A 14,090-nucleotide genomic window follows, 5' to 3' on the forward strand; every position below is an offset into this window, starting at 1 on the left:
AGGGCTCCTGGACCTAGGTAAATTAAGCCCCAGCCTTCTGGGAGCTCAGTATCCAAAGAACTACATAATAGGGCATTAAAGGTCTGAGGTTACACCCTACAAAGAAAATTAATGTGTGAACTTTTTTCTTTCTTTCTTTTTTTTTGTATTTTTCTGAAGTTGGAAACAGGGAGGCAGTCAGACAGACACCCGCATGGGCCCGACCGGGATCCACCCAGCATGCCCACCAGGGGGCGATGCTCTGCCCATCTGGGGCGTTGCTCTGTTGCAACCAGAGCCATTCTAGCCCCTGAGGCAGAGGCCACAGAGCCATCCTCAGTGCCCGGGCCAACTTTGCCCCAATGGAGCCTTGGCTGTGGGAAGGGAAGAAAGAGACAGAGAGGAAGGAGAGGGGAAGGGGTGGAGAAGCAGATGGGAGCTTCTCCTGTGTGCCCTGGCTGGGAATGGAACCCGGGACTCCCGCACGCCAGGCCGACGCTCTACCACTGAGCCAACAGGCCAGGGCTAATGTGTGAACTTTTTACAACGTGTTCGATAAGCTTTTCCACCTAGCTATTTGAACTTCCCAGCAACAAGCAAGCCTCGAATAGCTGCTACAAGGATCACCGAATCATCATTCAGCTAGAAACAGGCTCAGATAGGAAGTGATGTGTTCTAGTTCTCCCTGGGACAAATCCAGGGTTACTGGGCACGAAGAAAGCTGTTTAAAGGCTGGGGACTGTTTGAGTCGTCCCGGTCTCACCCACAGGGCCAACTAGAGGGGCTGGCAACAACAACAACAACAATAATACAGTTTAAAAGTAGATACCCAGTAAGAGCTCACTGCCTTCTGACCCCAGGAGGGAAGTGACGTGACGGAGGCGGAGAAGGCATTGAAAACGGCCTTTCGCACAGCTTTTATGACCTGCTGGCCGCACCCCCTCGGATTCGGGCCCAGCCCGCCGCTTTCCCTCCTGCTGTCCTGGTCCTCCAGCCCCTCCCAGAGCCTCCGTTTGGGGGTGGGAAAAGATGTTGCCATTGGTCACTGAGGACACCATCCGCTCTCTCATTGGCCCAAACCGAAAAAAGATCCTCCTTACATTTTTTAGATGGCGAACCCCGAAAAGCCCATTGGCTGCGCAGCCCGCGGGCCTCCGTGGGCTCCGGGGGTGGGCGGAGGACTCGCTGTTGCCCAGGTTAAGCCGAGGCACGTGTGCAGTCCCGGAAGCATCCGGGAGAAGCAGCCCAGCGCGCGCCGCCGTGGGAAGCGCAGCCCTCCGGGTCCGGACGGTTGGGCCATGGAGCCGTGGCCCGCGCCCCAGCCTGGGACCCGCTGGCCTTTGCTTCTGCTGGTCCCCGTGCTGCTGCTCCTGCGCACCCCGGAGCTGGGCCGGGGCCAAGCCCAAGCCGAGGAGAGCGACTGGGTTCGCCTGCCCAGCAAATGCGAAGGTGAGGGGGCGGGGCCCGCGAGATTGTCCATCTGGAGGGGTCGGGCTTGCTGAGAATACTCAGGGGGTGGACGGTCGTGGCTCCTAAACCGGAGTCTTTCCATTCATTGAACCTACTGTGTGCCTGGCTCTGTGCGGGACTCTGGGGATACCTGGGCGGGCGAGAGATCAGGTATCGGTGCACCTGGAGCTCACAATCGGTAAAAACAAGTCGCGATCATCCAGGGTAATAGACGCCGTGATAGACGAGGTGCCAGGCGTTGGGGGCCGGGTGAGGAGCATCTAGTCCAGCCTCTCACAGAGGTGGTCAGGTAGGGGGGCTGGTGAAAGGCTGGGTGCAGAGGGAAGTCAGGAAAGGCTTCGTATAGGAAACACAAGAGTAATTAGGAGTTAGCCAGTGAAGAGAGGTAAAAAAGAGAAGGTCTCGCCGGGAAACCGCAAATGCAGAGACCGAGTTTGAGGAACTGAAAAGATTCGTATGACTGGTGTGAGGGCAAGAAGAACCTGGGACTCTCCCTGTTGTGCCCTCACCGCAGCCTAATTTGTGTAGCTGGCTGTCTGGGTCAGTAGCTGTAAGCTCCTTGAGGGCAGGAACTTTCTCCCGGGTATTTTTGGAATAAACAGATGGGTTGGGTAGGGGTGTGGAGGTAGGAGTAGGGTCTGAGGCCTAAAGGGACACTTTGGGAACTTGGGGAGGAAGGAAGATTTTATGAATACGGAAAGAGAGAGCATCCCAACGACAGGGGTGGCCGTGTGGAACTTGAAAGGAGGGGAAGAGAGAGAAGAGAAGAGAGAGAAGAGAAGAGAGCTAGCACACAAAGCCGTGATCCAGGACTTTGAAGGGTCTGCCTTTTCTTCCTCCCCTCCATTTCTCCTCAGGCCTTTACAGTCACTCCTTCCATCCCACTTCCCTAATCCCAGGCCAACCAGAAAGTTGGCTATTAATCTGTTTCATCCCAATTGAAAGCCTACAGCAAGCCAAATGTTCCCTAAACCCTGGGAAAGGGGTGGTTTAGGACACATAATCCTTCCATTTGAGAGATTAAAGGTGAGATGCTTCAGAGATGGGCTGACTTCACTGGTCGGTCTCCCAGTATGTGGTCCAGCCTGTACCTTCTTTCTCTCTCCCCTGAATAGACAGAGGGTTGTGATGCTTCTCTTTAATTCTTCCTCTAGTCCTAACTGACTGGGATTTCACTTCCTCTTCTTTGTTTTCTACTTTATTCTGGTACCAAAGCACCTGCTGTTTCTCTTATTATTCTCATAGCCTAAGAAGCTCACAGTTCTTTTTCTTAGAGACATTCACAGACTCATAGAAGCATAGAGCTGGCAAGGATCTTTGAGATCATTCTAGCCCAACCTTACTTTGTAGGTAACTGATAAAGATTACTTTACAAGGGATTTTCAGTCACAGGACTGCTTAGCAAACTCTAGCCCTTCGGCTCCTCTTTTTTTTTTTTCTGAAGCTGGAAACAGGGAGAGACAGTCAGACAGACTCCCGCATGCGCCCGACCGGGATCCACCCGGCACGCCCACCAGGGGCGAAGCTCTGCCCACCAGGGGGCGATGCTCTGCCCATCCTGGGCTTCGCCATGTCGCGACCAGAGCCACTCTAGCGCCTGGGGCAGAGGCCACAGAGCCATCCCCAGCGCCCGGGCCATCTTTGCTCCAATGGAGCCTTGGCTGCGGGAGGGGAAGAGAGAGACAGTGAGGAAAGCGCGGCGGAGGGGTGGAGAAGCAAATGGGCGCTTCTCCTGTGTGCCCTGGCCGGGAATCGAACCCGGGTCCTCCGTACGCTAGGCCGACGCTCTACCGTTGAGCCAACCGGCCAGGGCCCTTTCGGCTCCTCTTAATAGTGTATTTACTTGTGTTTATCATTGTTATACCTTTGTTATTAAGTGTGGACTGTGTCTGGCCCACCACGCCTGCCTCCTGGCTCAGGAGCCTGAATGGAACAGGCCTTGGCACAGAGGAAGGAGAACTTGCCTAGAAAAAGAGTAGGTAGATGTCTTTGAGGGTCAGGGGGCCTATGCCATCAGACTCCTCCAAGTCTGGTTCTGGGTGGGATTCTCAGAGGGGGTCATAAGAAGGTAAGGTAAGGAGGTAAGAGAGGTTGTAGTTGATTAGTGTAAAAGAGATGAGTGGGCTCTAGCTGGTTGGCTCAGCAGTAGAGTGTTGGCCCAGTTTGTGGATGTCCTGGGTTTGAGTCCTGGTCAGGGCACACAGGAGAAGCAATCATCTACTTCTCCATCCCTCCCCCTCTCCCTTATTCCCCCCCTTCCCCTCTCTCTCCCCCTCTCTCCCCCCTCCCCCTCCCTCCCCTCTCCCCTCCCTTATCTCCCCCCTCCCCCTCTCCCTCCCCCTCCCCGTCTCCCTCTCCCCCTCCCTCAGCCGTGGCTCAACTGATTTGAGCATATTGACCCCTGGGACCTGAGAATGGCTCTGTGGAGCCTCTGCCTCAGGTGCTAAAAGTAGCTCAGTTGCAAGCATCATCCCCAGATAGGGGTTGCTGGGTTGATCCAGGTTGGGGCACATGTGGGATTCTATCTCCCCTCCTATCACTTGGAAAAGAAGAAAAAAATTAAGGAAATTTAAAAATAGATAGGTGATAGGCTCCAACATCTGAGCCTGGAATACTACATGTTTAGGGTGTGAGAGAAGAGGGCAGAGGAGCCAGAAAAATGATGACCTAGCACAGAGTACAGGACAGAAGAGGGGAGGGAGGCCAGATGGTCCCGGATGGAGAGTCAGGGAAATGAGATGCCCTCGGGTCATTGCACTCTGAGATCACCAGCTTATATTTTGGAGTTGTTTTGTGTTCCAACTTCTCCAAGCCATCTAGGAATGTGTTATAAAATTTCACCAAGCAAGCCTCCAGGGGATGTATTTATTTGGGTGGTAAATTGGTTTTCTACCAAAGTCTGTTCTGTGTTAGAACAATGCTGATGGCACTTAGCCCTCAGACCATATTCTATTCAGAAGCGTCAGAAGCTGCCCAGCCACAGACACAGCCTCTCTCAGCGGTGTTGATCACGAATCCAGCACAGAGTCCCCGAGAAGAGGAGTAAGAAAAAATCCCAGGCGTGACCCTCACTCTGGTTACTCTTGTAGTCTAATTGGAGAGCCACGTGAAATGACCTAAGGCCCTTAGTGAGAGCACAGATCCTGGATCCTGCACAGTCCCAGAATGAAATCAAGAGCAGGTGAGACAAGTCCGGAAAGGTCACTGGGGGAAGAGGCTTTCATGGTGAGGTTGGGAGAATGGGCAGAAAAGCCCCAAAGCCTCTAGAGGGCAATAAGCCCTTTGCTGAGGCCTGAGGCACTTTGCACCTCAGTGGCGGCATCCCTTGTGCAATGAGAGTTATTGTTTGTACCTCTTTCTGCTCCATTAGGCTGAGGAGCTGCCAGAGAGAGGAACCTTGTTTTTATTTCTGTATCCCCAGGCAGTGTCTGACACATAGGAGTTACTTAACTGTCTAAGGAAGAGGAAGAGGAAATGAGGAAATGAGTGTACAGAAAATCCCAGTATAGAAACAAGGCCCCAGGAGGGAATCCAGCAAATGAACGTTGCAGGAATAGAGAGCTGGTGTTGGCACAACTGAAATCCAGCGATAAAATAATCATAAAAGGCATTTGGAGGACCTATTGGGGAAATTTGAATAGCGACTAAGTATTAGATGATCTTGGAATTATTATTAATTTTCTGAGTATCAGGATTGTTTTACAGTTAGGTAGGAAAGGTCCTTGTTCTCAGGAGATGTGTGATAAAATATATATTTAGGGGGAAGATCATGATGTCTGCAACTTACTTTCAAAATGGTTGAGCAAAAACAATGTATCCTGATGTGGGCAAAAGTAGGTTTACAGTTATGAGTACACAAAACGGTTTATTATTATTTTATTATTTATTTGTCAAAACTGTAAACCTACTTTTGCCCACCCGTATACTGTTGAACTATATGTTATGACGTTGTTGTTGTTGTTGTTGTTGTTTGTATTTTTCTGAAGCTGGAAACTGGGAGAGACAGACAGACTCCCACATGCGCCTGACCAGGATCCACCTGGCACGCCCACCAGGGGGCGACGCTCTGCCCACCAGGGGGCGATGCTCTGCCCCTCCGGGGCGTCACTCTGTTGCGTCCAGAGCCACTCTAGCGCCTGGGGCAGAGGCCAAGGAGCCATTCCCAGCGCCCAAGCCATCTTTGCTCCAATGGAGCCTCGGCTGCGGGAGGGGAAGAGAGAGACAGAGAGGAAGGAGAGGGGGAGGGGTGGAGAAGCAGATGGGCGCCTCTCCTGTGTGCCCTGGCCGGGAATCGAACCCGGGACTTCCGCACGCCAGGCCGACGCTCTACCACTGAGCCAACCAGCCAGGGCCATGTTATGACATTGTTTTATGTCACATATTGGAGAGAGCCATTGGTACATCATTGTTGAATATGATGGTGTGTGTGTGTTTGTGTATATATATATATTCCCCCCCACACACTATACTCTTTCAGTATTTCTATATGTTTGAACATTTCAAAAGTAAAATGATTACTGGGGGCAGAAGGGGCAGGAAGGCGCTGGGAGAAATGCAGTGGCATTAAAGGACACGGGGCAGTGGATCTTGTAGCCACTGTTCGCCCGCTGAACTCCATTCGGTGGTCTGGTGCTAAGTCCTCCTCCGCCCCGGGCCTTGACTCAGCCTAGTCTGGGAGAGGCGTCCACTTGAGTCTGTTTCGCCGGGAGCTGGCTCCCGGCAGACACGTGCACTCAGTGGGCTCCACTGTGTCTCCCGCAGTGTGTAAATATGTCGCTGTGGAGCTGAAATCAGCCTTCGAGGAAACTGGCAAGACCAAGGAGGTCATTGACACAGGCTATGGCATCCTGGACCGCAAGGCCTCCGGAGTCAAATACACCAAGTCGTAAGTGAATGGGGACCCGCTGGCCTGGCCCGCTTTGTCCCTCAAGGCTTCAGCAGCTTGGAGGTCCCCTCTGCCTTCTAGCCAGGCAACCCACCAAAAGGAGGCAGCTCGAACTGAGACCTGAATTTGCCCACTGAGTCGACCCCCAACTAACTGGGTGGCCTTCTTAAATCTTTTAACTTCTCTGGGCTTCAGATTTCTCATCTGTAAGAGCAAGACTGTTGGACCTAATCGGTAATTCCCAGACACTGGGATTTCATGAACCAGTGCAGTTTTAAAAATATTGGTGCTCGCTTCGGCAGCACATGTGCTAAAACTGAAACAATACAGAGTAGATTGGCATGGCCTTTGTGCAAGGCTGACACGCAAATTCGTGAGGCATCTTATATTTTACAAATATGTATATATATAATGGTAATTTAGGATTACCAATTTTTAATTTTGCCAGGTATATTTTTTAAAAAACACACTTCCATCAGCCCTGATCTTCCTTTCTGAGTGAAATAATATTCTAACATCAAAATTTTATACATTTTGCTTTATAAAAATATCTGAACCTGGCTGGGTGGCGCAGTGGATAAAGCGTCGACCTGGAACGGTGAGGTCGCTGGTTTTTTAAACCCTGGGCTTGCCCGGTCAAGGCACATACGAGAAGCAACTACGACGAGTTGATGCTTCCTGCTCCTCGCCCCCCCCACACACCTTTCTCTCCTCTCTCTAAAAATTAATAATAAAATAAAATCTTTAAAAAAAAAAGAACTCAGCCTGACCTGTGGTGGCGCAGTGGATAAAGCGTTGACCTGGAAATGATGAGGTCACCGGTTTGAAACCCTGGGCTTGCCTGGTCAAGGCACATATGGGAGTTGATGTTTTAGAAAAAAAAGAAAAAGAAAAAAACAAAAAAACAAACAAACAAAAAATAACAAAAAAAAAAGAACTCACCCCTCCACCCCTTAAAACACTCTACTGGATCACTGAACTTAATAAAAAAAATCCTTGCCATCGAGCTGTTAAAATTTTGTCTCTCTGGTCTGTGTTCCAGCATTTCAGAGCACCCAGACCAGATGACCTATCTTCCTCCCAGCTCTGACTTCCCGTTGGTGAGATGCGCAGCTGTTGGGGTAGCAGGGCTGGAGGGGCGGACCACGGATCCCCTGGGGCTGGGTGGGGGACTCAGCCCCTCTCGTGCTGCTGTCTTGGCAGGGACTTACGGTTAATCGAAGTCACTGAGACCATTTGCAAGCGGCTCCTGGACTATAGCCTGCACAAGGAGAGGACCGGCAGCAACCGGTTTGCCAAAGTGGGACCGCACCTGTCCTTTCTCCCTGCTGGGGCCAGGCCTGCATGCGGCTAAGTGTGTCTGCTGGTGTGCATGCGATGTGAAGGTCCTGCCCTGGGAGCTGCCCTCCTTGGCCTTGGCCCACTCTCCGTGGATGTTTGCACCGCTCCTGTCCTGGGCGGCCTGACTTTTCCATGTCAGGAAAATCCATCATGGCAGCAGGGTCCAGCCTCAGTCTCAGGCAGCGATGCTCCAGGGTGCCGCCTCCAGAGCCCTAACGCTCTTGTGCAGGGAGAGGTCAGGATGTGGGGTTTAGAGGAGATGTCAGAAGACTCTGATGGGGTGGTGATGACCCTGTCCCTCTGGGCCCACAGGGCACCTACCTCGACCTCCATCAGGGAGCCTCTGTGACATTTTAGGCGCTTACTATGTACACGAGTGCTTCTCTCCCTGGAGAAAGAGCTTTTAACAACAAGGCCCACGTGTCTTTGTTTGTACACCTTCAGTGCCTAGCACATTTCTCCACGGAAGCACCCTCCTCGCAAAGATCAGTCAGACACCCTGGGGAACCTAGAGGGACAGTTTCAAGCAGCAGAAATCTTAGGTTTTATCTTTAAAATCTGTATGAATTTTGTATCCTCGTTGGCAATAAGTTTTTGTTTGCTTTAACATAAAAATGCTAAATGTTACTTTTTTTTTTTTTTTTGTATTTTTCTGAGGTTGGAAACGGGGAGGCAGGCAGACTCCCGCATGCGCCCGACCAGGATCCACCCGGCATGCCCACCAGGGGGTGATGCTTTGCCCATTTGGGGAGCTGCTCTGTTGCAACCAGAGCCATTCTAGTGCCTGAGGCAGAGGCCATGGAGCCATCCTCAGCACCCGGGCCAACTTTGCTCCAATGGAGCCTCGGATGCGGGAGGGGAAGAGAGACACAGAGAGGAAGGAGAGGGGGAGGGGTGGAGAAGCAGATGGGCGCTTCTCCTGTGTATCCGGCTGGGAATCGAACCCGGGACTCCTGCACGCCAGGCCGACACTCTACCACTGGGCCAACCGGCCAGGGCCTAAATGTTACCTTTTATAACAACAAAATTAGAAACCATTTAACCATCCACCAGTAGGGGAGTGGCTAAATAAACTGATGTGGCCCTTCCGTGACTCTTACACAACCAAGACACACAGAATGAGGTAGCTGCTCGAGAACTGAACTGACAAGATCTCCGAGGTTTTACTAAATAACAAAGGCCGGGCATGGGCCAGTGTGTGTGGTGTATATTACTGCTTGTGTGAAAAGTGGGGGTGGAGGGGGCTGGACCTGTATGTGCTGGCCTGTATTTGTAGGCATTGTCTCTGGGAAGATAGTATGTTGCCCCTGGCGAGGAACCTGGGTAGCTGGCAGGAATATTTCTTATAGGACAGTCCTTCCTGCCTTGCCTCTGCCCTCAGAAGAACCCCTGGCAGGGAGTGGGCCGGATATGGGGGGGGTGAGATGCCCAGCCACAGTGAAGTGGGAGAGCCAGGACAAACTTACTTCCTGGAGAAGGAGTATAAATGAAAGTACCTGAGGGCAGGAGCAGAGCTTTTGGAAAAGCCTGAGGTGTGGGGAGCCAGGACAGAGTGTGTGTGCAGGCACATGCAGAGGTTAGAGGGGTGTGGGCACGTGTATGCACGTGTGTGAGTGTAGGGGCTAGGGAGGTATATGTGTGTGCCTGTAGGGGTTAGGGAGGTGTATGTGTGTGTGCCTGTAGGGGCTAGGGAGGTATATGTGTGTGCCTGTAGGGGTTAGGGGAGGTGTGTGTGTGTGCCTATAGGGGCTAGGGGAGGTGTATGTGTGTGCCTGTAGGGGTTAGGGGAGGTGTGTGTGTGTGCCTGTAGGGGTTAGGGAGGTGTGTGTGTGTGTGTGCCTGTAGGGGCTAGGGGAGGTGTGTGTGTGTGCCTATAGGGGTTAGGAGAGGTATGTGTGTGTGTGTACCCATAGGGGTTAGGGGAGGTGTGTGTGCCTGTAGGGGTTAGGGGAGGTGTGTGTGTGTGCCTATAGGGGTTAGGGGAGGTGTGTCTGTGTGCCTGTAGGGGTTAGGGGAGGTGTGTCTGTGTGCCTGTAGGGGTTAGGGGAGGTGTATGTGTGTGCCTGTAGGGGTTAGGGGAGGTGTGTGTGTGTGCCTATAGGGGCTAGGGGAGGTGTATGTGTGTGCCTGTAGGGGTTAGGGGAGGTGTGTGTGTGTGCCTGTAGGGGTTAGGGAGGTGTGTGTGTGTGTGTGCCTGTAGGGGCTAGGGGAGGTGTGTGTGTGTGCCTATAGGGGTTAGGAGAGGTATGTGTGTGTGTGTACCCGTAGGGGTTAGGGGAGGTGTGTGTGCCTGTAGGGGTTAGGGGAGGTGTGTGTGTGTGCCTATAGGGGTTAGGGGAGGTGTGTGTGTGTGCCTGTAGGGGCTAGGGGAGGTGTATGTGTGTGCCTGTAGGGGTTAGGGGAGGTGTGTGTGTGTGTGTGTAGGGGTTAGGGGAGGTGTGTGTGCCTGTAGGTGTTAGGGGAGGTGTGTGTGTGTGCCTGTAGGGGTTAGGGGAGGTGTATGTCTGTGTGCCTGTAGTGGTTAGGGGAGGTGTGTGTGTGTGCCTGTAGGGGTTAGGGGAGGTGTGTGTGTGTGTGTACCCATAGGGGTTAGGGGAGGTGTGTGTGCCTATAGGGGTTAGGGGAGGTATGTGTGTGTGTGTACCCATAGGGGTTAGGGGAGGTGTGTGTGCCTGTAGGGGTTAGGGGAGGTGTGTCTGTGTGCCTGTAGGGGTTAGGGGAGGTGTGTCTATGTGCCTGTAGGGGTTAGGGGAGGTGTATGTCTGTGTGTCTGTAGGGGTTAGGGAGGTGTATGTGTGTGCCTGTAGGGGTTAGGGAGGTGTGTGTGTGCCTGTAGGGGTTAGGGGAGGTGTGTCTGTGTGCCTGTAGGGGTTAGGGGAGGTGTGTCTGTGTGCCTGTAGGGGTTAGGGGAGGTGTGTGTGTGTGCCTGTAGGGGTTAGGGAGGTGTATGGCTGTGTGCCTGTAGGGGTTAGGGGAGGTGTATGTCTGTGTGTGTAGGGGTTAGAGGAGGTGTATGTCTGTGTGTGTAGGGGTTAGGGGAGGTGTTGTGTGTGTGTGGTGGTTAGGGGAGGTGTGTGTATGTGCCTGTAGGGGTTAGGGGAAGTGTATGTGTGTGCCTGTAGGGGTTAGGGAGGTGTATGTGTGTGCCTGTAGGGGTTAGGGGAGGTGTGTGTGTGTGCCTGTAGGGGCTAGGGAGGTGTGTGTGTGTGCCTGTAGGGGTGAGGGGAGGTGTGTGTGTGTGCCTGTAGGGGTTAGGGGAGGTGTGTGTGTGCCTGTAGGGGCTAGGGAGTTGTGTGTGTGTGCCTGTAGGGGTTAGGGGAGGTGTGTGTGTGTGCCTGTAGGGGTTAGGGGAGGTGTATATCTGTGTGTAAGGTTAGTGGAGGTATGTGTCTGTGTGTGTAAGTAAGGGTTAGGGGAGCTAGCTGTAAAAGGGAGTGGAAGGTGAGGTCAAGTGGAAGAAGCCTTAGGATCTTGACTTCTCAGAGCTAGGTCCCTGGGCCCCCACCACCACCTGGAGAGGAAGTCAGGAGGTAGAGAAGGGACTGTGCCTCTCATGTCTGGCCGCCTCTTCCAGGGCATGTCAGAGACTTTTGAGACGCTGCACAACCTGGTACACAAAGGTGTCAAGGTGGTGATGGACATCCCCTACGAGCTGTGGAACGAGACTTCTGCAGAGGTGGCTGACCTCAAGAAGCAGGTACCGGCCTCAGCCTGCACAGGCTGCTGTGCCCCACAGGGCTGGGGGGGGGGGGGCGGCTCTGCTGCTGAGGAAGGCCACCAGGAGGTGAGGGCTTGGGCCCTGTCACCTGTCCGGCTTCAGTGTCCTAAGGAGAAGCGCAGCCAGCCGCCTGCCTTGCGGCAGTTGTGGGGCTCAGCTGAACTCTGGAGGTGAGTCGGCCGGGGGCTTTGCCAATGCGGGCTGTTGTGATTCACAGTGCGACGTGCTGGTGGAAGAGTTTGAGGAGGTGATCGAGGACTGGTACAGAAACCACCAGGAGGAGGACCTGACTCAGTTCCTCTGCGCCAACCACGTGTTAAAGGGCAAGGACACCAGTGAGTCTGAGGGAGGGAGGAGCCATGGAGGGTTGGCCTTCCATTTTATTGTTTGCTCCCCTCAGGGGAGGGAGGGAGGGAGAGGACGGGAAATAAATAAGAAATAGAGGGTGTCATAGGATCTCTGCCCTCAAAGAGCTTGATGCAGCAGGGCAGGGTAAGAGGCACTAAAACCAGGTGCAGAATCACACTCAGAGAATGGAGACGCAGGCACAGGGGCTCGAGGCCACGGTCAGGTGGGAGACAGGATGAGTCAGGCCCCAAGGCCTGGTGCTGGGCTCCCCAAGCGGAGCTCCGCCCCCAGCAGACCGGTCTGTTGAGGGTGTCTGTCCTCACTCCAGGTTGCCTGGCAGAGCGGTGGTCCGGCAAGAAGGGGGACACGGCTGCCCTGGGAGGGAAGAAGTCCAGGAAGAAGAGCAGCAGGGCCAAGGCGCCCAGTGGCAGCGGCAGCAAACAGAGGAAGGAGCTGGGGGGCCCCGAGGGAGACCCTAGCCCCGAGGAGGAGGAGGGCATCCAGAAGGCGTCGCCCCTCACGCACAGTCCCCCCGATGAGCTTTGAGCCTCACCCAGCACCCCCTGAAGCGGGAGCCCTGATGTGGGACAGGGAGTCTGGCATGGCTCCTGCTGGCCAGCATGGCTGTCCCGGCCGCAGGTCCTCCCGGCCGCAGGTCCTCCTCGCCTAGGCTGCGAGGCCAGGCCCTTTCCGGTGGAGACACAGCTCTGGGAAGAAGGCGGGTCAGGGCCAGCCGCCAGCGCCGAGGCCGCCCCCTCTGCCAAGCTCTTCTCTCCACATGGCCTCGGGTGGGCCCTACGGTGGTTTTCAGGACTGCCAAGGACTGCAGTGTGAACTCGGGAGGGGCAGGTGTCTCTGGGCCCCAGCCTGGAGCTCTCTGGAGCCTGCGGGGAGGGCACACCTGGCCTTCACCTCCCCTCACTCCCGCCCCCACACGCCCCAGCTGCCCCTCTTCACTCCCCCTCCTGTGGACACATTGTGCTCTGCCCGGCCCTCCCCAAGAGTCACAGAGTAAAAACCTTTTGGCCTTTTTTGTTCTGCTTTCTGAGTCACATTCAACTCCTGGGGCGCCTGGGGCCACTTGTCGCTCTTTCTGCCCCTCACTTTCCAGCCGTGCAGGCTGAGGGTGGGGAGGGCCCAGGCTGTTTGGGGGTGAAGGGCGCGTGTGGGCATGGGGCGAGGCCCAGCACAGTGCTGCGGCCCTGCCCCTCCACTGCCCTCAGTCTCCCTGAGCTTCCCAGGCAGGGAAGGGCCTCATGTGTGCCCTGGGCACCTGGCTGCCCTGGCCCTTCCTCCCGCCTCCCCTTTCTCCCCCCAGACCCCGTGTGTCGTTTCCTGGTGACTCCACCAGCCCCTGTCCCTCCTCCCCACCTCCATATGGCCCTGCCTGTTGGTCTTGAACCTTGTTCCCTGATTGATCACTCTGCTGTAGCTGTTGTCACTAGAGCCTGAAGGGAAAGGTGCCCCAGCCCCCCAACACCAGCTGGTTACATCATGTTCTCTGGGGGCAGGGGAAGAACAGGAAGGCTGGCCTGTGGGGACAAGGGGTGGTGTCCAGGCATCTGCCCAGCCTGTCCTGAGGGCAGGGGTCAGAGCAGTGATGACAAAGGTTTTTACCTGTGCAGTGCACTTGGGGGCTGGATTAGTTATTATTTATTTATTTAGAGGGAGACACGAAGGGAGAGAGATGAGAAGCATCAACTTGTAGTTTCAGGCCTGACCTGTGGTGGCGCAGTGGATAAAGCGTCGACCTGGAATGCTGAGGTCGCCGGTTCGAAACCCTGGGCTTGCCTGGTCAAGGCACATGTGGGAGTTGATGCTTCCAGCTCTTCCCCCCTTCTCTCTCTCTCCTCTAAAATGAATAAAAAAAAACAAAAAAACAAAACTTGTAGTTTCAGCACTTTAGTTGTCCATTGATTGTTTCTCATATGTGTGTTGGCCAGGGGGCTCCAGCCAAGCCAGTCACCATGACAGCATGTCTGGAACCCATGCTTGAGCTGGGTTGAGTCCACACTCAAGCTGGTGACCTCACCATTGCAAGTCAACGTTCTATCCACTGTGCCACCACCAGTCAGGCTAGGGTATTTTTAAAATTTATTTTAGAGAGAGAATCATCGATTTGTTGCTCCTCTTATTTATGCATTCATTGGTTGATTCTCGTATGCACCCTGACCAGGGATTGAACCTGCAACCTTGGTGTATTGGGTCGATGCTCTAACCAACTAAACTACCCAGCCAGGGCTGGACCAGGTGCTGTTATTAACCCCATTTTGTAGGAAAGGAAACTAACCCTGGCTGGTTAGCTCAGTCGGTTAAGAGCGTTGGCCTGAAATAGCAAGGTTGTGGGTT

General features: G+C 54.0%; 1 protein-coding gene and 2 non-coding genes across 4 annotated transcripts; 2 read left to right on the forward strand and 1 right to left on the reverse strand.

The window, feature by feature from the left end:
- Positions 1-1,085: 1,085 nt before the first annotated feature.
- On the forward strand, positions 1,086-12,774 carry CNPY3 (canopy FGF signaling regulator 3). 2 transcript variants are annotated; one of them, XM_066250702.1, is made up of 6 exons: positions 1,086-1,428; positions 6,211-6,334; positions 7,377-7,434; positions 11,250-11,372; positions 11,611-11,728; positions 12,070-12,774. In XM_066250702.1, exons 1-6 carry the CDS (start codon positions 1,089-1,091, stop codon positions 12,285-12,287), a joined length of 981 nt encoding a protein of 326 aa, XP_066106799.1. In that variant the 5' UTR covers positions 1,086-1,088; the 3' UTR covers positions 12,288-12,774. The 2 variants fall into 2 exon arrangements, with proteins under 2 accessions (XP_066106799.1, XP_066106777.1); XM_066250680.1 differs by lacking the exon at positions 7,377-7,434 and adding an exon at positions 7,538-7,634.
- TRNAA-GGC (transfer RNA alanine (anticodon GGC)) lies at positions 5,726-5,801 on the reverse strand. Its single transcript has one exon. It is a non-coding gene; the product is annotated as a tRNA-Ala (tRNA).
- Positions 6,621-6,727, forward strand: LOC136321645 (U6 spliceosomal RNA). The gene has a single exon (XR_010728790.1). It is a non-coding gene; the product is annotated as a U6 spliceosomal RNA (small nuclear RNA).
- Positions 12,775-14,090: the final 1,316 nt, after the last annotated feature.

The sequence above is a fragment of the Saccopteryx bilineata genome, chromosome 1, assembly GCF_036850765.1.
Source record: "Saccopteryx bilineata isolate mSacBil1 chromosome 1, mSacBil1_pri_phased_curated, whole genome shotgun sequence".
NCBI classification, from domain to species: Eukaryota; Metazoa; Chordata; class Mammalia; order Chiroptera; family Emballonuridae; genus Saccopteryx; species Saccopteryx bilineata.

Excerpts from the sequence above, each read along its gene's own strand:
- CNPY3 (XM_066250680.1), top strand. The coding sequence starts at position 1,089 with ATGGCGAACCCCGAAAAGCCCATTGGCTGCGCAGCCCGCGGGCCTCCG. Across the intron at positions 7,635-11,249 it reads GCAGCAACCGGTTTGCCAAA|GGCATGTCAGAGACTTTTGA; the intron begins GTGGGACCGCAC and ends CGCCTCTTCCAG. Across the intron at positions 11,373-11,610 it reads TGGCTGACCTCAAGAAGCAG|TGCGACGTGCTGGTGGAAGA; the intron begins GTACCGGCCTCA and ends TGTGATTCACAG.